This window comes from Peromyscus californicus, unplaced genomic scaffold (assembly GCF_007827085.1).
Source record: "Peromyscus californicus insignis strain IS unplaced genomic scaffold, ASM782708v3 Scaffold_10__1_contigs__length_136768540, whole genome shotgun sequence".
NCBI lineage: Eukaryota > Metazoa > Chordata > Mammalia > Rodentia > Cricetidae > Peromyscus > Peromyscus californicus.
In genome coordinates, this window is record NW_026294391.1 from 57,544,501 (window position 1) to 57,569,986 (window position 25,486).

Below are 25,486 nucleotides of genomic sequence, written 5' to 3' on the forward strand. Positions count from 1 at the left end.
AGGGACGTTCAGCAGGGATTTGGGGGTGTATGTGTGCTAGGTCAAGTGGACAGGTGCGTTACATACAGAAACTAGATAAAGACATTGGCAATTGGGGTGGGGGTAGAAGCCACAATGAATGGTCAGACAACTAGTGTGTTAACAGTCTGAATCTGGTCTGCCTTAATAGAAGAAGCACAAGTGTATGACATTGACCTCTGGGAGGATAACAGGATGAGGGCAAAGCGGCCCCACTGCTGGTTGCTGCTCGGGTGGTGCTGGGGCTGAGGAGAGGTGATGGTTGCCAAGTAAGGCTCTGTGGCAAGAAACAGGGGTATTCTGCATACAGTGCCTCAGTTTCTCCCTGTGTGTCAAGGTCTCAAGCTTTGCAGATTAAGTTTGGATTTGCTGTCCTGGAAGATCACCTACCTGTCTGATAGCTGGGAATGTGAGGTGTGGAGGGAGTGGGGAGAGTTGGAGCAGAGCTTGCTTGAACATGGGGTGGGGGTATTGGGCCATGCCCCAGGACTTGAGCCATCACTGGCACAAAAGGAGTTAATGCCAGGGACCGCGCCCCCCGTGTCCGGGCACGCGCAGCGCGCCCCCTCGGTGCGCGGGCACAGCAGCCAGGCTGCCGGAGAGCTGATCTCGGGGATTCGGGTGCGGAGCCCTTGGCCTGGAGGCGATATGGGTGGTCCGTGGCCGAGTTCAGTCGTTTGCAGCCGCCTGGGGAACAGGTGAGGCCGCCTGCTCCGGTCTCTCATCCTCTAGCTGCCCATACCTTTCCCCAATCCTGTCCCCTCCCAATCCCGGGTTCCTCCACCTCCCCAGCAGTGGCTCCCATCCTTCTCAACCCCGTGTTCTCCATAGGTACCCCTGACCTCCCAACCCTCCCTCGCTTTGCTTTTCTCCTCTACCTCCTCCCTAAATCCTGCATCCCTCTCATCCTCCCGCCCATGGTCCCTCTATTTCTATGGTCCAGCCTGCATGCTCACCAAAATACCCCTAAGCAGAGCCCCTAGCCCCATTCTAGTACTGCATATTGCCAATACCCCCTCCCCTGCAGTGCACCCCCCATCCCCCTTCCATCATAGCATCTTATAGCCAGGTTCCCTCCCCCACTCTCTGCAGCCCCCCCACCCAATGGAGGCCTTTATTCTATCCTCCCCATTCTAGGGCAATTCCATCCTCCAATACCATTCTAGACCCACATAGCCCCCGATTCTGCAGTTCTCCACACTGGTCCATTCCAACACAATGCCCCTTACCCAATACCGCTCCAGCCCCCAAAGTCCCCTTAGATGCCTTTCTCATCCCAGCATTGCTGCCTCCCCTTGTCTTCTCCCAAATTGCAAGTTGGACCAGAATGGAGATCTTGGCCTTGGGAACTCACAGTGGGTCCTAGGGTACAGAGGGCATTTGGGGGTCGGTTGGTTTGTCTAGGTGTTCACCAGAGGGAGGGGCTGCAGCGAACTGCCTCAACAGGGGAATTTGGCATTTGGCGAAGGGTTACTGGAGAGGAAGGCCTCTAGAAAGGGTTAATAGAATTTATGAGGTGGGGGCAGCATCGAGGGGGTTAATGGGGGGGGGTGCTGGCAGGGAAGCCGTGTGAATGAGCGGTCTGTGCCCCAGAGTTGCCATGGAGACGGTGAATGGGGGGATTGTGTGAACTCAGCTGCGGACTACCCCCCCCCCCATATACACACCCACCCACTCCCTCCTGCCCCACCTCCCTCTACCCCTTCCTTCCCCTTCCCCTCCTCCTTTCCTCCTCTCCACCCGGGTGCATTCTGGGCAGTGTCTGGGATCTCCCCACCCCAATACTTTGCTCCCCATTTCCTCTCAGCCCCCATCTCTTTAGTCACTTTACCCTCCTGTCTGCTTTCCTCCCTCTCTCTCTCTCTTTCTCTCTCTCTCTCTCTCTCTCTCTCTCTCTCTCTCTCTCTCTCTCTCTCTCTCTCTCTCACACACACACACACACACACACACACACACACACACACACACACATTCTCATTCCCCTCCCTTGGTGGCCGATTGCCGGTCGTTCCCAATCTCCCTCCCCCACCCCTTCAGCCACTTCTTAAAGGAACATGCCTGCAATCTCGGAAGGCGGGAGAAATGGGGAAAAACTAAATGTGCCTGTGTGTGTGTGTGTGTGTGTGTGTGTGTGTGTGTGTGTGTGTGTACACGAGTGTGTGCATGCGTGCTCATTGTGTGCATGTGTGTCCATGCGGGACACACATGTCTGTGTGCCTGTGTATATGTGTTGACTGTAACTGTCAGAAGGCCTGTGTGTCTGAGTGTGTTGCTATTTCTGTTTCTTCTCCACCTATGTGTCACCATTATGCCGCCTGTGTCTGGATATTTACCTATGCGGGTATGTGTGATTTGGTTTCAGTAGGTCTCTGTGTGTGTCTGAATGTGTCACTGTGAGGCTCTGGCTGTGGGAGGCAGTCTGTTTTGGAATGTGGGACTAAATGAGGGGATCTCTGTGGGTTTGGAATGTATGTCTCTACCAGTGAATATTGCAGTGTCTGTGATCCTGGCTTGGTCTCTCACTCCCTCTTTGAGTCTTTGTGAGTTTATTTCATGAGTTCCAAGTGTATGTCCCTACACCCTGTTGTTTATTTTACACTGGACTAGCATCCACAATGCCTAGCGTGCTCAGCAGACCGATTTTTGCCTTTGGTTCTGGCATTTGATGTGAATGAAGAGCTAGGCAGCACAATGACAAAGGTTTAAGCATTTGGCAGCCGTGAAGGCTGGGGAGAAGTGTCAGGGAGGGGCATGGAAGGGTCTTTGGACTTAGAGGAATGGCCCTTGGGCTCCCTGTGCTGCCCGAGGGTAAAGGGCATCTCTCTGTGGGACCCTCTGCCTGTGTGCTGCTTTTCTTTTCTTATACCTCCGAGTCCCGGAATGAAGTTGGCAGCCATACTGGCAGCCACTTCCAGCTGTCCCTATCACTGCATGCTCTGACTCCAGAAGACCCTGGTGAACTCCACTGATGATGGAGTTGGAGTTGGGGGACTGTGAATTTGCAATGGCAACAACTGTCACTCTTCATCCCCTTAGAATTTTTTCCAACCATGGCCAGGCACATAAAATAGTTCTGAAAAGCAATGGATCACCTGTGAGTCCCTAGAACCCTGGGCATGTGAAACCTCTAATTGTGGGAAAATAGGCCAAGCCCACCAGGGGCCCAAAGACTGACTCTCCAGCCCTCATAGACCATTAAGATGACACATGCTTCCCTCTTTCCACAGGCCTGTCTGGCCCTAAGGGAGCCCTCTTTCGAAGTGGTGGTGCTTGGACGACTCGCTCTCTGCATTGCTGGGCACCTGTAGGTGTCCCTCGAGAGCTCAGTTTTGAGGTTCAAGTCAGTGTGGCCATGAAGGGGCTGCCTATTGGGCTGATGCTGTGACCCCGGAGTCTGCCTCTCCTGCCAGTACCCCTGCCCGGAACATGTGGCTGCAGCTTGGCCTGCCCTCGCTGTCCCTGAGCCCCACGCCCACAGTTGGCCGGAGTCTGTGCCTCACGCTGTGGTTCCTCAGTTTGGTGCTGAGGGCCAGTACCCAGGCCCCAGCACCCACAGTCAATACTCACTTTGGGAAGCTAAGGGGTGCCAGAGTACCATTGCCCAGTGAGATCCTGGGTCCTGTCGACCAGTACCTGGGGGTACCCTACGCAGCTCCCCCGATCGGCGAGAAACGTTTCCTGCCCCCGGAACCACCCCCATCCTGGTCGGGCATCCGGAACGCCACACACTTTCCTCCAGTGTGCCCCCAGAACATCCACACAGCTGTCCCTGAAGTTATGCTGCCAGTCTGGTTCACTGCCAACTTGGATATCGTCGCTACTTACATCCAGGAGCCCAATGAAGACTGTCTCTACTTGAATGTCTATGTGCCCACGGAAGATGGTGAGTGCTGCGGCCAGGCATTGTGCCCTCCTTGCCTCCCGCCTGCCCTGTTGTGTTTGTGGCTTGCATGTGGTTGTGTGCCCTGCAGCATGCGTCTGTCTGTCTGTGAAAATGCTTCTAACCATCACTCCGCTTGGCCTTTCCCCTCCCTGTTCTTCCCTCTCCCGGCATTGTCCGAGCTCCCATGTGTGAGTGATACTGATGCCAGAAGGGGGCTGGCCAGGCCTGAGAGCTTTGACAGGTCTAGGTCCAGTGCTGGATGGGGGTACCCTGGGGGAGTATGGGTGACTGCTGGCAGCTGCCCGCGGGAGGATGCTGGCTCCACCAGGCCCCCCTGTTGCCATTCCACCTGCTTCGAAAGGTGGTAGGTGTGTGTGGCTGAGGGAGCTGGGTGTGTGTGGGGGGCGGGGGGCAAGCCTGGTTGGCAATGCTTAGGTGCCTCCTCTTCCACTAGCTGATGCCTCCTCCCGCGGGGGTCACATTAAGGTAAGTGACAGAAACAAGGAGATGGTGGGACAGGCTCTCTGCCATGTGCCGCTGCAGAGCAGCTCAGCTCTTGGGGCCTGGGTGGGGGGGATGCATGCCCCTGGGCAGAGGCCTCCTGTTATTTTTTAGTTTTTTATTCATTTTACAGTAAAGCGGATTTCCAAGGAATGCGCCCGAAAGCCCAACAAGAAAATTTGTAGGAAAGGAGGTAGGTAGCGAGCCGGCGGGGAGGGAGAGAGAGAGAGAGGGAGGGCTGCTTGCCCACCTGCCCTTGCCCCTGAGGACCCAGTCTTCCTTCAAGTAGCCTAGGTTGAGAGGGCTGTGAGCAGACTTAAGGTCCCAGGCTTACAGCCCTACCTCCTCAAGGGCCCTGGCTGCTTTGCAGAGAGGATCCAGTGGCCTAAGGCAGGTTCAGAGCAGAAGCAGAAAGCCCATCACTTCCAATCTTCCCAGCTTCCCTAAGGAGTATACCAAAGGTAGAGCTGGTGGCTCTTTTGGTAGCACCTCCGTAGAAAGCAGGCTTTCAAGGTGGAGCCAGAAGCCCCACCTTCCCCTGCAGCCACTGCAGATACAAGGACCATCCAGTACTCAGTCCTGGGTTGAAGGTCTATACTCAACTCTCCCCTACTGAAGCTTAAGGGAAACTCGGGTACACAGATTTATTTGCTCTTCTGCAGCACGCACTCTGCCCCTGCCTCACCACCTCTGGCCCGAGCATAGCTGAAAGACCCAGGCTCTCCTGTGGCAGAAATTGGAAATCTCTGGAAACTGTAGACTCTAAAGAAAGCCAATTTTAAATTCAGCCTCCTGCTGAAAGGAATTTGTTTCCCCATATAGTAATGTTTCCTGTTTGCACACCACTTTATGTTTTCTGCAAGGGTTCTCATATTTACCTCGTAAATGCCTCTCCGCAGCTAGGGAAGCAAGCAAGGCAGGAAGCAGTATTCCGATTTTACAGATGAGGAACCGAGCCCAGGGGAGTGACTTGCTGCACAAGGCCCCATTGCTGGTCTAGAGCAGATCTGGGGCCAAAACCTGGGGCTCTTGACCCTCAGGAAATGTTCTTTCCACTGTAGCCCATGGAGGCAACTGCCACCTGGCCAATCCCACCTCCCTAAAACATAGATCAGATGCGGCTGGGTTGGGCCAATCGGCTCTGGTAACAGCCTAAGGAACAAGGACAACCATAACTCGACCCTTACAAGCCTTTAGCAAGCTCGGCCTTTGTTTTCCTTTGATGCTCTAGGGCAGGGTTTCTCCAGTGTCATCAGGATTCCTGGGATGGAACGATCCCTACTGAATGAGAATCTCTAAGGACAGCCGCAGAATCAGCACATTCAAAAGCTCGTATGTGGAGGGCTTTTGATGCATGCTAGAGCATGGAGTCAGACTTGAGAACAGTTTTTACCATTTTTGCCTCTTCACATCCAGCTCAGGCCCTCACACGCAGCAGGAAGCCCGCAAGGCTCTCATGCAAATGAAGGATTTCTGTAGTACCGCCTGAGCAAGAACACTTGTCTAGGGAGCACAACCCTTGACTGACTCCTGGCCTCTGCTGCCAACTCATATGCCATTCTTTTGATTCTCTTTCATTTTTCTTTGCTTTGCTGTGTTTTGTTTTGGTTTTGGAGCCAGGGTCTTGCTATGCAGCTTGGACTGGCCATGAACTCTTTATATAGTCCAGGCTCAGAGGTCAGTCTTTTTTTTTTCTTCCTCTAAGAACCTCCATTTCCACATGGGAAGGCAGAAAGACCACCCTGGCTGTAGCCTTCCATTAACGTCTCCGTGTATTCAGGGAAAGGGTTTCAAAGCTGCTCTCATGAGTTACTACTTAGTGGGATGCAGTGGGGTGAGGAAGAGATACATTGGTATAAGCCACTGCTTAGGAAGAAAGATCTTTCAGGGCTCCAGTAAGAGCCTAGGGCAGGCCAAGCTCATGCTGAGATTTTGGCCAGATTGCTGACTGGGAGCCACCATGCAGTGTGACTATTTTGCCAACTGTAATTGTGGACGATGGGCAAGGTGCTGTTGGGCTGTGAACGGAGTCTAATCATTGTTCAGAAGAAGCTCCTAGGCTGGCACTAAAATTCTGCTGGGTCCCTTAAGTCCATAGGCCCGTCTGGGAAGTGGGCTTGAGATAGGATAGGGGAGAGCATTTGTTTAACTGTGCAAATTAGTTCTCCATGCCAGGCCCCATCCTGGGCCTGTTAGCCATTTGAAAAAGTTATGAATCTTGCCTCTTTGGGTGCACAGTCTGTGTGTGTGTGTGTGTGTGTGTGTGTGTGTGTGTGTGTGTGTGTGTGTGTGTGTGTAATATGCAAGGCAGCTGGGGTGGCCTATGTGGGATCCTACATGGCACCATGTCTGTGGGTGGTGCCTGGTAAAGCCCATGGCAGCAAGGAATTGTTCATCAAGGACATGCTGAAGGCGCAGAGGGATCTGTACAGGGGAGGCTGGGACAAGGCTGAGGTGATGTAGCAAGCCAAGTAACCCTCAGAGCGGCACAGAAGGAGCCCCCAGAAGTGAAGGATGTCCTGGGAAGGATCTTCCCCAGCCCTACCTCCGTGGAGGGGAAAGGAATTTATGTTTAGGAATGAGTGATTCTGTTTGGTGGCGGATCCACTGTGTGGCCATGTCTCATTGAGATTCTGAGGGCAAGACTGGGAGGTGTCGGGCTAACATGTTAAGACAGTAGGGCGCCACTGAAAGTTCAGGAAGCCAGAGGCTGTTTCTCCTAGAGCTGGGCTTTTGCCCAAGTTAAAAAGCCATCTTGTAGTAGGAGAGTAGTTCCTGTTTTGATCAATAACTATAAGGATATTCAGTTGCTAGAGTGCAAAGCAACAGAGAAAGAGGGCCATTGCTTGCTCCAGGGTCAAGGTGTCTGTGATCGTGGAAGCAAGGGGGTAAGATGTGGGGTGCCAGCAGGATTAACTCCATTTTGACACTGACCAGCAACCGGGCAGTAGATCGATTGTGTCTTTTCACAACCATTCCAAAATGTCTTTCTAGTCTCCTCAGAACAGGAAGGAGAGGGGGTGCCAACCTACCCCCAGGTCCGAAATACCTTCCTTCCTCTTCTAGTCTCTTTTCTCTCCCCTCCTTTCATGCTCCACCTCTTCTTCCATCTACTTCTTCCTTCCCTTTCCCTCTCCCCTGAAAGGTGGCACGATGCAGTGGAAAGACCATAAGGGCCTTGGAGTCAAGCGGACCTGGGTTTGATTCACACTTCTAGCACTTCCTAGCTGTGTGATCTTGAGCAAGTCACTTTACCTCTCTGAACCTCAGTTTCCCCATCAGTGAAAGAGGAATAAAGATGATGCCTACCTCATTGGGATGTAAGGATCAAATAGTACAGCAGAAATAGAATGTCTGGCATGTGGTAGATACTCAGTATATGGTAGGAACCATCTCTCTCTCTCTCTCTCTCTCTCTCTCTCTCTCTCTCTCTCCCTTTCTCCTTCCATTCCCTTCTCCTTCCCTCCCCCTCTGGCTCTCTCCTAGAGCAACACTTGCTGCTCTTAAAACTGGTTCCTATGGGCAGGAGCCCTATTTGCCATTATCAAGAGCAGGGGGGGGGGGGGCCCAGTGAACAAGGCCAGAGGAAAAATTTCATCTCCCATCTTCTCCTGCGGGAATCAGGGTCAGCTGAGGCCCGGCTCGAATCTGCCCACTGGGACTTGGGAGCTCAGACCTGGGGTCCCTGGTAATCACCTCTGCCTTAAGTATGTTACATAGATATCCGCAGATGCTGGCATTGTCACCCCTCACCTTCAGTACCTATGCCTGCCCTCCAGCTTGGCCTGCCTGTGTCTACACATGCAGCCCTTCCATCCAGAATGAAGTTTCTGCAAGTGGGCCTCTGGCTCTGTGCCCCAGCCCACCTGCTGCTACCTCCTTCCTAACTGAATGAACTTGGTTGGGGACAGGGAGGCGGGGCAGGGAGGTGCAGGGCGGTCAGCACAGCAGAGGCCTGCAACACCATCATCCTGATGAAGGTCTGGGCCTCAGCCCACCCATTCCCTCAGTTCTTGCCATCCCTCCTGCCTGTCCTGGGCCCAGGCCCAGAGCTGGCTTGCTGGGCCACACTGCAGTCATGCTGTTTTTGAATTCTCTCTCTGTTTTGTTCTCTGTTCTGTGCTGTTGTGTCTCCCCGTGTCTGGTCCCCAGGATCCGGCGCTAAGAAACAGGGCGAGGACTTAGCGGATAATGACGGGGATGAAGATGAAGGTATTTGGGGGCTGCAGGGCGCGGCGGCTGGTGCATGGCACAGAGCCCCTCCCCTTCTCAATGGGGAGAAGCCCCGTCTGTCTGTCTGTCCGTCCGTTGGTGTGTTTCCGTTCCTGTACCAGGCCGCTGGGCTGTTCCTTCGTCTTTGGCCTCATTGGCCACTGGGACTTCTGGGGTAATGGACATGGCTGGCAGGAGCAGGGGACTGACCATAAGTAGATCCATAGGGAGGGTGTCTTCCTGGCCCTGGCCCCTGACCCTCTCCCATCTTCTATGATTCATGGGCACCTGCCCATATGTGGCAGCAGAAATGGTGAAGAGCAAGCAGGGCCAGGGAGGGTGGGAATAGGCACAAAGTAAGCTGGATGGTGAGAGGATGCTTGGGATTCACTAAGGAGACCTCTGGGTCTCATGAGGAGCCTAGCTCCTGGGAGAGTGGCCCTGTAGGGCACACCAAAGGGCAAGACAGGGACATTCAAGGCTAACACTTCCCGAGCTTTCTCCCCCCAAAGAAAGATGACCACAGGGCCAGAGGTTGCAGTAGGTTGGGAACAGAACCAGAAAAGCTGTGACCTAACCAGCCAGACTGAGGCCCAGACACCACAGCCATCAGTAGATGAACTAAGATTCTCGGGTGGTAATGGGATCAGCCTTCCTCCTTGGGATAACGAGATTGTTTGTGCTGCAGCAGAGAGCTTTCCCTTCTCCACCCATGCTCTGGGCCCACCCCTTTGGAGGCCCTGGAGGGGCCAGGCAGTTCAGGGGATCCACTGGTGACCGGCAGGGCTGTGCCGGTGTGGCAGAGAGTGGGCCAGCTCACAGACTGACAGGTGACAGGCAAGTCAAGGTCGGGCCTGGAGCCTTCTCTTGACTGCTCCAACCCAACACCATGCTGACTGGGCTTGGAAGCACCCCTCGATGAGTCCTCCGACACTGGCCTGGGTGGAGACTTCTCCTACATCTTAACTCTGGCTGGGGAGACCTTCTCATGCCAAGTTCTGCTCCACTCCAGTGTTTCCAGCTAAGTTGCCCAGGAAGAATGGGGGATATGGGCATGTGGTTAAGAAACCCTGTCTTTAAGGTTCCCCCACCCCATCTCTACCATTCACTACGCCCCCTTTCCCCACCTTCCTGTTCTCTCCCTGTGCCACACCCTTCCCCCACCCTTCTTGTCTCTGTCTGCACTGGGGGGGGGGGGATCCAGCTGCTGCCAATGGCCGTTTTTCCATGTAACTGGTCTAGTCCTGGGGGTTTTCAGGGCTCCCCAGCTCCTGCTTTCTAAAGCCATGTCAGGTCCCAGGACTCCTGGGTGTGCAGGGCAGGAACTCACCTGATGCTGCTAAGGAACCACCAAGCCCTTTATTAACCTTGTTATCCCAGAAGCCAGCCATGGCCACCCAGGCCCAGATGAATTATGCCCATATGGTCATCTTCAGTTGGGAGGTACTTGAAACCCCCATCTTTACAAACATTATACAAGGTCAGCTCTCTCTGGCCAATACTTCAACTCTGGGCCTAGCAGCCCCACGAGTCCTGCCCTCAGGGATGGCGGTGGCGTCCTGGCACCTGGAATAGCTTTGCCGCCCGCACCCCCCCCCCCCCAGGGCTGGCGGGGGTAGGGGAGCAAGGGCATCCTACCTAGCCTGTGTCTCACCCCTTCTCCTTACAGACATCCGGGACAGTGGCGCTAAGCCTGTCATGGTCTACATCCACGGAGGTTCCTACATGGAAGGGACAGGCAACATGATTGACGGCAGCGTTCTTGCAAGTTATGGCAACGTCATCGTCATCACCCTCAACTACCGGGTCGGGGTGCTAGGTATGGTCCTCTGCCAGGTGCCTAGAAGCAGAGCTGCCTTTGAAGGGAGGGGGAAAGAATCCTGGGGAAGTTAACTCAGGCAGTCTTGGAGCTCTAGCTGGTGTTAATGACCCGAGTCATGATGTTCCGTCACCCTTACCCAAATACCAGGGGGGTTCTCTCATCTCATCCCCAGCTTCTTTTTCAGAATAATTAGATGCCAGTGGAGATACAGTTCAAATTTTATACATTTTTTAAAAGAGGGGTTAAACTGGGTAGCTTAGGCTGGTCTTGAACTCCTGGTCTTCCTGCTTCCACCTCTCAAGTGCTGAGATTATGGGCATGGTTACCACGTATGGCTCAAACTTCACACCAAGTCTCAAGCCAGGCCTCTGTTACCAGACCTCTGCTTAGCTGGATTTTGTAGGCCCTGTTAATTTTCTAGAGTCTTATCTTCATCGATGCCCACGCAGCCCCACAGTCCTAAGTACCTATGCATACACAGATATTCCTTCTAATCTACCCTTAACCACACACCCTTATACACTCACACATCACGTCCATCCACCCACTCCCACACATACAAATACTTCTCACTCCCCAAGGCGCATGTGCACACAGCTCCAATCCACTCCTACACACACCCTCACAGAGCGAGACTCATACAGTCTCGCTCACACACATATCCACATACCCACACACTATATGCTCTACATCCACACCCCACACAGATTTTTCTCACCTTCCATATATATACACACATTCTTATACTGTGCTCCACATCTCTTATCCACAGCTACACCATACATACCACACACGCCCAGAGTCACAATTTTTGCTGCCCCTATATTGACACCTTACACAAACACCTAGACTCTGTACATCCACACCCAAATTCCACATACCTTATGTATACATAAATATGCTTTCCACTACCCCTACACATCACACACACACACACACACACACACACACACACACACACACACACACACACACACTCGTGTCCTCCTACATGTCCCACTTGTGCATTCGCTTCACACATGATGTATACTTCACATATGCATACATTTATAGCTCTCCTGCTCTACATAACACAAACCAATATTCTTTCTCCTTGCATGCATTTAACTTCCTATATGTCCACAACACCCTACCCCACAAATTTACAACTACACACACACACACACACACACACACACACACACACACACACACACACACACAGCCTCTGCTTCCACACTGGTAACCATTCCATTCACTGGACATATATCCCCTCACACATGCACACCAAATAGACCCCCTCCATATACCTAGATGGATACACATGTACACAGTTTTCCCACATATACTCTGCCAATATATACCCAATACATACGCATGTGTTCATCTCCTTCCCTCTCAAATACACATACATCCTTGTACCTAGAGCTGCATCTACACACACACACACACACACACACACACACACACACACACACACACACACACACCCCTATATCTGCCCTAGCCACATTCATGTTCCCTCATGTATACACATGTACACACTCATCCCTTCACTCTTACCCATGATGTGCACCTATTCATACTCATACACATGTATTTCCCAAAGCGTCCCCCATGTGCCAACACATATCCTACCCATCACAAACTCTGGCTGTTTGGGTGATTTAGGCTGTTTGTGGATCTTATACCTTCTTTCATGACTGCCAGTACTATCTGTGGCCAAGGTCTTGAGGTGAACAATACCCCAGAGAAGATGATAGAGGACATAGGACCTTGCTTCCTTTTAGATGCTCATCCAGGTTCCACATTTTGGTAGTGGCATGAAGAAGCCACCTTCTTCCCTGGAGGATTATGTCCTCAGGGTTTCTGTGGGGGTCTGTGGGCCCAGATGTTGAATCAGTAGTGCATCTGGTTGCTGCATTTTGCTTCTGGGCAGGGTTATATGCACAGAATGGCAGTCTCCTCTTGACTTACCCACAATTCTGTATGTGATATACACCTATTTGGGGTCAATCTGGAGAAATGAGGCTAGGTGTGGTGACGCATGCCTTTAATTCCAGCACTTAGAAGGCAGAGGTAGGTGGGTCTCTGTGAGTTCAAAGTCAGCCCGGTCTACAGAGCGAGTTCTAGTGTAGCCAGGGCTACATAGTGAGACTCTGTCTCAAAAACAAAACAAAACAAAAACAAAAATACCAAACCTCTGGAAAAATGATACGCCTGAAAAAATGTTTTAGACTGTGTCTTCTTCAGTGGCTCCCTGGGACCCAAGTTATGGAACATGTAGGGCACCTCCCTAGTCTCTTCATGGTCTGACAGGCTTCAGACTTTGTGGTTCTTCCCTGTTCCCCTGTCTTCCTGTACTGCCGGAATGTGCAGAGAATACTAAGACTATGAGCCGATACTATATTATCAGAGCAGCCAGGAATGGAAGAAAGGAAAGGCTGGGGAAGAAAGCAAGCCGGGTGAGAGTAAAGAAAAGACCGCAGTGACTGATGAGGGAGCAGAGGCTGGGGACCACTGGGACATGAGGCAGAGAGGAAATACTTTCTTCAGCAGGATTCAAGGGCTCCATGGTATCAGTCAGGAGCTGTGGGCTGCATGAAAGGCAGCTGGTTGGGAGCAGTCTGTGTGGTCGCCCCTCATCTCTTCAGTCACTCCGTTTTTGGCTTCTCTATGAGAAATGCGTAATCTTTTGAGGAGGCCTTGCACTCTTCTGAGATTATGATGACCGCTATGGATTCTTTGCCAAAACAATACAGACACACACACATAATTTTTTGTTTTTAAAGACTAGTCTTGCCACGTGGTGGTGGCACACACCTTTAAGAGGCAGGCAGATATCTGTGAGTTGGAGTCTATCTTGGTCTATAGAGTTCCAGGACAGCCAAGGCTACACAGAGAAACCCTGTCTCAAAAACAAAAAAACAACAACCAACCAAACAAAAGACTCTCAACATGTAGCCCAGGCAGCCTTCCACTTGAGACCCTCCTGTCTATGCATCCAAGTACTGGGATTATAGGCATACATCACCACACTCAGCACACAAATAGTTAAAGGGAGAACTTCACAGCTCAGCCATGAAACTCAGGCTAAGACCATTGACTTTACAGCCTCATCTCATTTGGATAATCAGAAAAGTGTATCTTTGAGCTTAAGCAATTAATGATACAAATACCATTACTCTACACTTCGAAAGAGTCATAAGCTTAGATTTGGTCAGGAGTTCCTGACCCCTCCCTACGTACTCTGCAGTGCCTATTCTGGAACACAAATATAATCAATAAGCCACTGATTGCCTTCTGGGTACATACAAGATGTTTTTGTCTCTTGGCACTAGATATAGAACATGAGTTTGTTCCTGATGCTTGGGGACTTTGCTGTGTAGCTGAGGCTCTGTTGTTTTGATTTGCAAAGTATATTTAAAAAAAAAACAGGTGGCCAGTTTAGGACTCCAGTTATATACATCCACGTGCCTTCTCCCCACCAGCATCTCCTGAGCACTGAGTGCAACCAGCCCGTGTAAGAATCTTCTCTAAGAATCTTGAGAATGTGGGCAAGTTAATTCATAAAGATCTCCCCCAACCCCTGACCCGCCAAGGCAGAGGGGGAGCTAATATTTGAGACACTCCCACTGGGCTTGGAGCCAACAAAACAAAAAGGGATCCAGCAGGATATAGGCTGTGGATATACCTAGAGGTAGTGGATATACTGAGAACGTAATGGCTTGCCAAGTTTATTCTGGGTTTCAGAATGAAGTTAATTCCACATCATTGCTCAGGTATCTTCCAGGCAAGCTGAAAACATGGTGAGTGACAATCCTGAAGTGACACAAATACCTAGTTTTGATGCAATCTGCCAGATTCCTCCATCTTCTGTTGACAAGCAGCTTATGTATACTGCAGTATAAACTTGGGTTCAAGGAGGCTGACTCACATTTATTTTGACAACATGTGGAGTCGGGTAGTTGAGTCTTTATTCTCACATAGTCTCTGTGAATGGCCATGTTCCTAGGAAGCTATCAATGAATGGCTTCTCTCCTAGGCTGCAAGGCTTTGTGCACTCCTGGTCAGTCATGCTTAACCCATTACCTTCGGAGCCCGTTGGCTATAGAACTTGAAGAAGAACTCTCTGGATAGTGAGGATCAATGGCATGGCCCCAGCCACGTACTTCACTGTTCCTTATCTGGAAGCTCATGAGGTTTGAGGGAGCAGAGGGATGGCCAAACCCTCTCTCCACTCAGGCTTTTCAGGCAGATCGCTCTCTCTCTCTCTCTCTCTCTCTCTCTCTCTCTCTCTCTCTCTCTCTCTCTCTCTCTCTCTCCCCTCTCTGTCTCTCTGTCTCCCCTACCCCCCTTTCTCCCTAGGGCCTTGCCCTGTAGTCCAGGCTGGCCTTGAACTCACTCCGTGTGGCCTTGAACTCAAAATTCTCCTGCCTCTGCCTTCTGAGTGCCATGGAAGTGTGTGCCAACCATGTCGAATGAACTAGGACAGACAACTTGAACATATCTCACTGAACGATGCCTTGACAAAGATTGAAGGCAGATCGGTGGCTCTTGTCTAAGTGAGAGGAAGGGAAGGAAGAATAGAGGGGAGGGAGAGGAGAGAAGGCAGACACGTGGGAGATTTTGCTAGAGGTCTCAAGGCTTGGGCAGCTGAGTTGGGTGTTGGCTGGCATAGGTTGTTGGGTTGTTGTTTTTTTTTTGCCACCACCCCAGCCCAGTATAGGTTTTAAGAGTCACAGGAGTCACTTGCATTTCTGAATGAGACCTCCCCCTACAGCACCCCCCCCCCATCTGAAGGAATAGAGTTCTTCCACTCCTGGTTCTCAAGCTTACTCTAATCCCCTCTCCTTTCCTCATGTGGAACCTGGGGTTGTGGAAGGCATGCACCAAGGTTCTGGGGGGAATAAATAACTACTTACATACTTAATTTTACCAATGGAAATTAATAACACCCTTGAAGATGGTAAGACGACTTCTTTGGCAGAAGCTAGGTACAGAAAGACCTGAGAAAGATAGTGATGTGGTCTCTGCCTGCTTGGCTCTATTTGAATTAAGCTTCTGCCTGCAGACTGCCAGGACTGCCAGCCAGCTCTCTGTGAGCTGTGGGTTCCTCCAACATGGCCCTGAACCAAGCTGATTCCAGGTGCTGTGAACAGGCTTTTAACTGTGGAGTCAAAGAAGCCTGAGCCAAGTGTGGGTTTCCAGGGTGTAGGAGCATAGCAATTACATCCACCTGGAAAGGACCCTTCCAGGGGTGTAGGGCAGGAGAAGATAGATGGAGCCTTCCAAGGAACCCAGGGACCAAGGAGGACATAGAGGGACGAGACAGCAGGATCAGTCTAAAATGGAAGGGGGTGATATAGGACATCTCTGTGGGATAGCCAGCAGGTGGGCGGGAAGGTAGTCTCCATGGTAACAAGTCTCCACAGCAGCAAATCCCAGCAGGTGGGTGGGAAGGTAGTCTCCATGGTGACATGTAGTCTCCTCAGCAGCAAATCCCAGTGGGTGGGCGGGAAGACCTGTTTCTGTGGTAACGCAGCGCACTGACTTCCTCATTTCTCCACCAGATGAAAAAGATGATCTGACCCAGTGGCTTCTCAACTTTAGCAGGCATCAGCATCACCTGGAGAGCTTGTTAACAACACAGATTGCTGGGCTGCATCCCCTAGAGTTTTTGATTGCCTAGGTGTTGGAGGAAGGGAAATGAGAGCAGCCCTGAGAGTGAGAAGGGGCCATAGCAAAGCCCTGGAAAGAACTGGAGGTGGACAGGTTCGCACAGGAAGGGCAGGGCGAGCTTAGGGACTGCTGCCTGTGCGCTCTTCACTTCAGAGAGAGAACGAAGGGAGGAATGTAACTGTAGATCTACCATGTGCTTGGCTTATGCTCATTTTATCCTCGTTACAACCCTTTGAGGTATTTTTATCCCCATTTTACAGAAGAGGAAACTACAGCCCAGAGATTTTAAATAACTTGCCGAAGGCCACATGTCGAAGATGCTGGATTTAACCAAGGGCTGTTTGGCTCCAGGGTCCTTGCTTTCTCCACCGTATCTTGCCTGACATTAGGGTCACATCCCCAGATACTACATCAGGGCAGAGAATGCTGAGTTCTGGCCATTTGCAAGCCCTGCAGTTTAACTCTTCTGCCTAGAGGAAACAACCACTTCAAATGCTCTGCCCCCTCCTTCCAAACAGGATCATGGGCAGGCAGCAGGGGGTTTACCCTGCCTATAGTGGTGATGCTGGGCCTTGCGAAAGGAAGCAGTGGTTTATGTTAGCATTAGTGAGGTGAGGAGTACTCATGGCTGCATGCTTCTCCTTCATGTGGTATCTTCCCAAATTCATTTCTGCCATCCTAACCCAAATCCTGCATCCCTTCACCTTCATTATCCTCATGCCTTTTGTTAAATCTAGGTTTCCTGAGCACTGGGGATCAGGCTGCTAAGGGCAACTATGGGCTCCTTGACCAAATCCAGGCCCTCCGCTGGGTGAGTGAGAATATTGCCTTCTTTGGAGGAGATCCCCGTCGAATCACTGTCTTTGGCTCGGGCATCGGTGCATCCTGTGTTAGCCTCCTCACACTGTCTCATCATTCTGAGGGTGAGTAGCTCTTGAGGACCAATATAGAACAGTTTAATGCTGGTACATCTTGAGCTCCAGGTATCCCAGGCTCCAGAATGCCTGGCTCCATATCCCAGACGTGCCCAGGGGAATCAGCCCACCCTCTCCCACCAGTTCTGTGTCCCTGGGGGATGAGGGAGTGGAAAGGAAAGCATTCTGTGCAGGAAGAACTACTTCTCCTCATGCAAAAGAATCCCCACTCACACCCTGAGAACGATGCTCGTCTCACATAGGAGTCTTATTTGGGAGAGTGGGAATAGAATGCCTCTCTCTAAAGGGACAATAGTTCCTTGTAGGTGAGGAAATCTTTCAGTATGAAGGGCCTGTTACTTCAGAGTCAAAATCTAAGGTGAAAATTGGTTTCTAGGTGTAAGAAACACTCATTGTCTATCTTTCTTGGGGGAAAAAAAAGTCTGTACAGGAGAAGTGGTCTAGCGTGAGAGGTGGGTCCAAAGTGAGACTCTCTGGCCTGGGACATGGGCTGCTCTGAGGGAGGCAGACTGTTGTTAGACCACAGACTCCCTCCTGGGCTATACACCTCACTGAAAGAACACTCATTTTCCTCCTGTTTCTGGTGTGGGTCCCTCTGCCAGTGAGTTTCTGAAGGGCTTGCATAGACCCTATTTGGCTAGGCAGGGGAATGTTCTCTTTCTATCTACACTATAGAGAACATTATACCTCTGAAAGGCAAAGCTGAGCTTCTTATGGAGAAAAATTGTCCTTGAAATAAGTGCCCTTCTCTAAAGTGAGGGAGAAATGTGAGCGAGAAGACATTTTTATAGTTGAGATTGACCTCATGAGGGGGTGCTCTTACAAGAAGCCTCGGCATCTTTTGAAGAAGGCTTGTCTCTGAACACAAGGAAGCATCTTCACTGCCTCAGAAGCTCTGTCCCTGTGCCCCTCCAGAAACAGCACTGGAGGAAGACTAAAATGTGCCACTTGCATCTGCAGAGAGGGAATAGGAAGCCAGGCATGGTGTACACACCTGCAAGCCCAGGGCCTAGGAGGCTGAGGCAGGAGAACTGCCGTGAGTTTGAGGCCAGCCAGGGCTTCCAGCAAGACTTTGTCTTAGAAAAAGAAGGCACACACACACACACACACACACACACACACACACACACACACACACACAGACGCAGACACATGCACACATACACGCACATGCACGCGCATGAGCACACACACACACACACGGACACGGAGGGAGAGAGTATGAATGGGCGAATGAATGAATGAATGAAGGGAAGGAGGCCTGAGTTACATCCCCAGCACCACCAGAAAGAATATCTGTTTCTAGGTGACAGTAGAGAGAACAAGACTCCTCTTTTTCCCTCTAGAGGAGGGTGAGATGCCTGGCTGTGAGGGTCCCTGTGTCTGAAGAGAGGCCTGGCACCTCTTCTGACTGGGACGCTTTCCTGGAATGACACTGTGCTGTGTATCTTAAGGGGGACTGTGACTCTAGAGACCTGGCTTATTTAAAGATTTGCTCTCCCCGGGTAGAGGTACGGCTCAGTGACAAAGCATTTGCCTACCCTGTGGGATGCTCTGGGTTCCATTCCCAGCACTAATAAATGTATCATGGAGAGTATCTGGGAAAATGGCTCTCTCTTAAGCAGTAATCCATACTTCTCTCCCTCTCTCTGCTCATGCAAAAGCATCCTTCCATTGGCCCTGCACACCTGAGAACCAAATTCTCCCTTGGGAGCATTGGGGCCAGAGAAAGATAGTTCTTTCTTCTGAGAGCTGGAAGAATCATCTTCTTTTTGAATTGGGGGGATGGGATCCCTCTAGCTATGGGGAATCTGGATGTGATATGTCAGTAGCTTCAGCAAAAGAGGATCTGTGCAGGGTCCACACTGCCAGGGCACGTGCCAGGAGACTCTCAGACCCCAGGGCCTTTGCTCTTGGGATTCATCCCTAAACTCCCAGAATGTGGGGCTCCCTCCTGCCTGCATTTCTCATCTCTCATGAAAAAGACCCCTTTGTGGTGTAAGCGCCAGCTCCCTGGTGGTGTGTTGGCACAGAACTGGGCCCAGCTGGGCAGGAAGCAAGAGGGAAGACAACGAGTGATAAAGAGAGGAAGGAGCATAAGGAGGCCCATTTCTGGGACCCAAGGGGTTAATTCTCCCTGACATTTCCCTTAACCCCCAAGTTACCAGCCCCTGTACCAAGACTGGGAAACAGTGGGGTGGGGGCTCCACAGGGCTCAGTGATCAAAGAAGGAGCTCAATAGCCCCACTCTGGTCCTGCCCTGTCATCTCCTGCTAAAAGATTAGCTCCTCACTCCTAGCCAATCCACAGCACAGGGTGACCTGAGTGACAAAGGATAAAGGGTGTTTTTTGATCGTATGCGACATGACAACTCTGATCCCGTGCCACCTATATTCTGTAGGGCTTTTCCAGAGGGCCATCATCCAAAGTGGCTCTGCTCTATCTAGCTGGGCTGTGAACTACCAACCAGTGAAGTACACCAGTTTGCTGGCAGACAAAGTGGGCTGTAACGTGCTGGACACCGTGGATATGGTGGATTGTCTTCGACAAAAGAGCGCCAAGGAGCTGGTAGAACAGGACATTCAGCCAGCCCGCTACCATGTGGCCTTTGGCCCTGTGATTGATGGTGATGTCATTCCTGATGACCCTGAGATCCTTATGGAACAGGGAGAGTTCCTCAATTATGATATCATGCTAGGTGTCAACCAGGGTGAGGGTCTCAAGTTTGTAGAAGGGGTGGTGGACCCTGAGGATGGTGTCTCTGGCACTGACTTTGACTACTCTGTCTCCAATTTTGTGGACAATCTGTATGGCTATCCTGAGGGTAAGGACACCTTGCGGGAGACCATCAAGTTTATGTACACAGACTGGGCAGATCGTGACAACCCCGAGACCCGCCGTAAAACACTGGTGGCACTCTTCACTGATCACCAGTGGGTGGAACCTTCAGTGGTGACAGCTGATCTACACGCCCGATATGGCTCACCTACCTACTTCTACGCCTTCTACCATCACTGCCAGAGCCTCATGAAGCCCGCGTGGTCAGATGCAGCTCATGGGGATGAAGTGCCCTATGTTTTTGGTGTCCCTATGGTAGGTCCCACTGACCTTTTCCCCTGCAACTTCTCCAAGAATGATGTTATGCTCAGCGCTGTTGTTATGACCTATTGGACCAACTTTGCCAAGACCGGGTAAGGAGAAAATGGGATGTCTTCTTCTTTGGAACCCCAGCATGCCCTCCCCTTTGCTCCTCCTACCCAACCTCTTCCATTATCTCCCTTCCTGTGCAGTTCCCTAAATCTTGCTTGTTGGCCCCTTTATTCCCCTTCTTGTCATGGTTCTGTGCTATTTTCCTTCAATTTTTTTTTTGGTTGAAGGAGACAGTAGAACTCTTGCTTAACACACCCCAGGCTCTGGTACCCAGCACCACTAAACAGTAATTGTGTGGAGGCTCAAAACTCTGTTAGCATCAGAACTGAGCAGGAAGGCATTACTGGTAGAATTGTGGGATTCAAGGTTAGCTGGTCAAAGGCAATATGAAAAAGGGGAGAGCGCGCATTTGGAAAGCGTCTCCCCAGAGCTCTTGATACAACTGGGCAGCTGAAAGGACTGATAGATACTCAATCGTATGTGGGAAGACAGAGCATTAGTATAGCCTGATGGCAGCGGATGAGCTCAGGGAAGAATGGGATGTTTTCATGCTGCCTGCCATGGGAACCAGTTCAAGCCCTGAGGAAGAAAGGGGTGGGGGAGGTGACAGGACCCAGAAAAACATGGAAGCGGTGGGAAATTTTAAACTAGTGGGAGTGAGAGGAAGGAGGCTGGGCTTTTTCTTTCTCTAGGTAGCATGGTGACCCCAGGTTTCAATGTGGTATTTCAGGGATCCCAACAAGCCGGTACCCCAGGATACCAAGTTCATTCACACCAAGGCCAACCGCTTTGAGGAAGTGGCCTGGTCCAAATACAATCCCCGGGACCAGCTCTACCTTCACATCGGGCTGAAACCAAGGGTTCGTGATCATTACCGAGCCACCAAGGTAGCCTTTTGGAAACACCTGGTGCCCCACCTGTACAACCTGCATGACATGTTCCACTATACATCCACGACCACCAAAGTGCCGCCCCCGGACACCACCCACAGCTCTCACATCACTCGCAGGCCCAATGGCAAGACCTGGAGCACCAAGCGGCCAGCCATCTCACCCGCCTACAGCAATGAGAATGCCCCCGGGTCCTGGAATGGGGACCAGGATGCAGGGCCACTCCTGGTCGAGAACCCGCGAGACTACTCCACTGAACTAAGTGTCACCATTGCTGTGGGGGCCTCCCTCCTGTTTCTCAATGTGCTGGCCTTTGCTGCCCTTTATTACCGTAAGGACAAACGGCGCCAGGAGCCCCTGAGGCAGCCTAGTCCCCAGAGGGGAACTGGTGCCCCTGAATTGGGAACTGCTCCAGAAGAGGAGCTGGCAGCATTACAGTTGGGTCCCACTCACCATGAATGTGAGGCTGGCCCACCCCATGACACATTGCGCCTCACAGCATTGCCCGACTACACCTTGACCCTGCGGCGCTCCCCTGATGACATCCCACTCATGACCCCCAACACCATCACTATGATTCCCAACTCCCTGGTTGGGCTGCAGACCTTGCATCCCTATAACACCTTTGCCGCAGGGTTCAACAGTACTGGGCTGCCCCACTCACACTCCACTACCCGCGTATAGCTCTAGCCCAGAGCACAACCCATCTCCCAGCTTCCTCCCTCCCAGACCCACAAACACACATGCACACACATACACATATATGGACACGCACGCACCCACACCCTACAGCAGACCCATCTGCACAAACACAGACAGATGTGGACATGCACCCGCATGTACAAAAACACAAATCCAGAAGTAAACCTGAACAGGCCCTTCAAATGGGGACGCATATGAGTCCTTGGTAGCAAGGGCCTATGGAACAGCAGCTGGAGCCAGCTCCCTGAACCTGACCAGACACTCCTGGGGCCCTGGAAGCCACAGCTGGACACCCCCTTGGTGCTTGCCCTTCTCGGAACCGCACCTTCTACCAACTGCAGACTCGGGAGCTTTAAAGAGCAGGAGAGCTCTTCCTCCCCAGACTAGCTCTTTTCTCTGGGTCTTGTTTTTGTTGATTTTTTTTTTTAAATGGAACCAATGTTTTTCCAGCCCATTGAATGCTAAGCAGCTCTGGAAGGGAGGGCTCTAAGATCAGGAGTCTCTGGTTCTGGGACTCCCAGTGTTCATACAACCAGACCAAGGAAAAGGACCCTCCAAGACAGTAACAGATGGGAACAAGACTATGGGGAGGAAGAGGCTAGCAATGGATGGGGTTGGCGGCCCATCAAGGACAGAGCACTGACTGGCTCTGTGCCCCCATAGAGAACTGCAGCATCACCCTGGCTAGACCAGGGGAGCCTAGGTTTGGTAAACTAAGTACTGTGGAGGCCAGAACCTTATTGGGCCTCTGGGTATATAATCTGGGTTCTGCCTCTGCCCTTGGGGAAATGATATCAGAAATTTGCCCCATTTTATTTACAGTCTCTTTGTGTCTGTCATTTCTCTTTCAAAACAGCGGTGTTTTGGGTTTTTGTTTTGTTTTGTTTTGTTGTTTTTGGTTGTTGTTGGCTTTTTCTTTGCTTTGCTTTCTTTCTTCTATTTTTTTTTTTTTTTAAGAAAAGTTCTTAAAACACTAACGGAAACCCATGGAGTTTGTCCTTTGTAAAAATTTTAAACACAGTGTCTTGATATAAAAATAAAAAAAATCCAGTTAGCACTCCCAACCTGCCTCCGTGCACAGGCCTGCCCCAACAGCCCCAGGAGCCTGGCGCCTGCTCAGGCTGGAAGCACAATTCTCCAGCAGCCTGGGGCCTCCTGCCTTGTAGCTCCTACAAGTCTGGGCTGTGCTCTACTGGCCCTGGGCCCCCCTGCATAAAGCCTCTCTGATCCTAATCATGTTGCTGTACCATCCTCCTGCTCCAGTGCTCTGAGTTCCTACAGCTGAAACCTGTCATCGCCTCGGGCCTCGTAATGAAACAGCAAAAATAAGCCTGCCTTCCTCCTCTGCCACCAGGTCACCACCACTGCTGCCACCACCTCCTCCAATGCCATCACTACCATGGTCCTCACCCTGCCCCCAACTTGGACTGGTGGCTAGGGGGAGGCTTGACCTCTGACCTGCTGAAATTCTTTCTCCTTTGGAAATGCAGTACACATGGCATCAGCCTGTGACCTCCTCTGCCTCCATTGATTTACAGAAGGGCCAATCTCCCTTCCCTCAAGGGGTGCAGGTTTTCTTTTCTGTGAATTGGAATAGCAGAAGTCATTGGAGATCGATTTCTCTTGGGGACTGTCACTAGTGGCTCCCTGACAACTCTGGGGGAATGGATTCAAGAAGGGGCCCCGTAGGGCTAGCATTGTGGGGTTTCCTATTGTCCTCTGTGTCTTGAAGGGCTGAACTTGAAATCTGTTCATCAAGTGTGACAGCTGGGCAGGGTTGCTGATACCTCAGAAGCCAGGAATAGAATTGTTCAAAGTGACCCTGACAGAACAGGGAGATGAGCCATCACAAGGCAGGATGGTGTGCGGAGGGAACAAGTGCAAGGTAGTGTACACAGAGATCCAAACCCAGAACTAATACCCTGATGTGCTGCCTGGGACAAGAGCGGTACAAGATGGCGGCTTCAGCACACGGGGACAGGAACAGAAGGGCTGCGAGAGGGGGTGCCTTTTGAGTCATATCATGATTGGAGACTGCTTCGGGCCCTCTCTTCCTTCTTTCTTTTAGGCTTTCTGAAACAAAGACACTAGCATATAGTAGCAAAAACATCAGGGAGGACCTGGGAAGTCATCACAGAGTGACTGTTAAAACATAAGTCACCCCAGTGGCGTATAGTCCAATCCACTTCCACCTGGGAGGAGGAACAGGAAAGGGAAGACCAGGAGTTCAAGGTTATCCTCAGCTACATAGTGAGCTTGAGGCCATCCTGGAATGCTTGAGGCTCTATCTTTGTGTGTGTGTATGCGCGTGTGTGTGTGTGTGTGTGTGTGTGTGTGTGTGTGTGTGTGTGTGTGTGAAGGTGCCGTGGAGACCAGAAGAGGGTATCCAATTCCTGAGAGCTGGAGGAGTTACAAGTGTTTACAAGCTGCCAGACATGGATGCTAGAAACCTAACTCGGGTTCTCTAGAAGAGCGGGAGGTGCTAACCATTAAGCCATCCTTCCAGCCCCAAGACTGTCAAGAAAAAACAAAAATGAACAGAAAAGAGACCTAGAATGTGACCCAATAGTTCATGACCCTGCCGTCCCCCTCTTGGACTCTAGTCCTGCACTGGTTTGGCATCCCAAAGCAGCAGCAGCCCTAGCTTTGGTGGGCATACTTCAAGTTGGTGGGAAAGCAGAGAGGCTCTGGAGAAAAGTGGGATCTTTAGGGCAAAGGCTCTGCTGATGGCTTACTTTGTTTGGGTTGATTTTGATTTATTTGTTTGTTTCTTATCTTTTTTTTTTCCTGAGACAGGATCTTACTAGGTAGCCCTGGCTGGCCTGAAACTTGCTGTGTATAGACCAGGCTGGCCTGAAACTTGCTGTGTATAGACCAGGCTGGCCTGGAACTCACAGAGATCCATCCACCTGTCTTTGTTTCTGGAGAGCTGGAATTAAAGGTGTGTGCCACCACATCCAGCAAAATGTTCTCTTTTGAAAGATTTTATTTTTATTTTTTAGAGTTATTTATTTTATTTTATATGTCTGAATGTTTTGCCTGTATATATGTATGTGCACCATGTGTATGCCTGATTGATGCCCATGGAGGTCAGAAGAAGGGGTCAGATCCCTTGGAACTGGAGTTATGGATGGTTGTGAGCCACCATGTGGGTACTGAGAACTGACACCCAGGTCCTCTGCAAGAGTAACAAGTGCTCTTAACTAGTGAGTCATCTCTCCAGCCCCAGATTTTATTTTTAGGTATATGTGTGTGTGCACATCAGATCCCCTGGAGCAGTAGTTATAAGCTATCAATCATAGGCCAAGTGTGCTAGGAACTGAACTCAAGTCCTCTGCAATCACAGTACATGCTCTTAACCACTGAGCCATCTCTTCAACATCCCCAGGTTGTTTTTTATGTTTGTTGATTTGTTTTGTTTTGTTTGAGACAAGGTCTCTCTATGTAGTCCTGGCTATCCTGGAACTTGCTACGTAGACCAGGCTGGTCTTGAACTCACAGAAGATCTGCCTGCCTCTGCTTCCCGAGTGCTGGCATTAAAGGTGTGTACCATTATGCCCAACCGTAGGTTGCTTCTTTTGTTGTTTTTAATATAGAAAGAAGGAAGCTGATGAGGAACAGCCGATGGTTTGCCATACCTACTATGTAACAAGTGTGCTATGACCATCTTCAAAATGTCACTTCTGAATAAAGAGCGAGCTGTGTTCTTTCA

At 51.0% G+C, this 25,486-nt stretch overlaps 1 protein-coding gene across 3 annotated transcripts; it reads left to right on the forward strand.

Annotated features, from left to right (window-relative positions):
- The first annotated feature begins 583 nt into the window (after nt 1-583).
- Nucleotides 584-25,486, forward strand: Nlgn3 (neuroligin 3). Of its 3 annotated transcripts, XM_052733730.1 has the most exons (8): nt 584-716; nt 3,246-3,901; nt 4,536-4,595; nt 8,555-8,614; nt 10,284-10,433; nt 16,835-17,020; nt 19,434-20,223; nt 20,913-25,486. In XM_052733730.1, the coding sequence occupies exons 2-8, from the start codon at nt 3,445-3,447 to the stop codon at nt 21,754-21,756; spliced, it is 2,547 nt and encodes an 848-aa protein (XP_052589690.1). In that variant the 5' UTR covers nt 584-716; nt 3,246-3,444; the 3' UTR covers nt 21,757-25,486. The 3 variants fall into 3 exon arrangements, with proteins under 3 accessions (XP_052589690.1, XP_052589698.1, XP_052589707.1); XM_052733738.1 differs by lacking the exon at nt 4,536-4,595; XM_052733747.1 differs by lacking the exons at nt 4,536-4,595; nt 8,555-8,614.

Coding starts and splice junctions, on each gene's coding strand:
- Nlgn3 (XM_052733730.1), top strand. CDS start 3,445: ATGTGGCTGCAGCTTGGCCTGCCCTCGCTGTCCCTGAGCCCCACGCCC. Junction 3,902..4,535: donor CTATGTGCCCACGGAAGATG/GTGAGTGCTGCG, acceptor TTCATTTTACAG/TAAAGCGGATTTCCAAGGAA. Junction 10,434..16,834: donor CTACCGGGTCGGGGTGCTAG/GTATGGTCCTCT, acceptor TGTTAAATCTAG/GTTTCCTGAGCACTGGGGAT.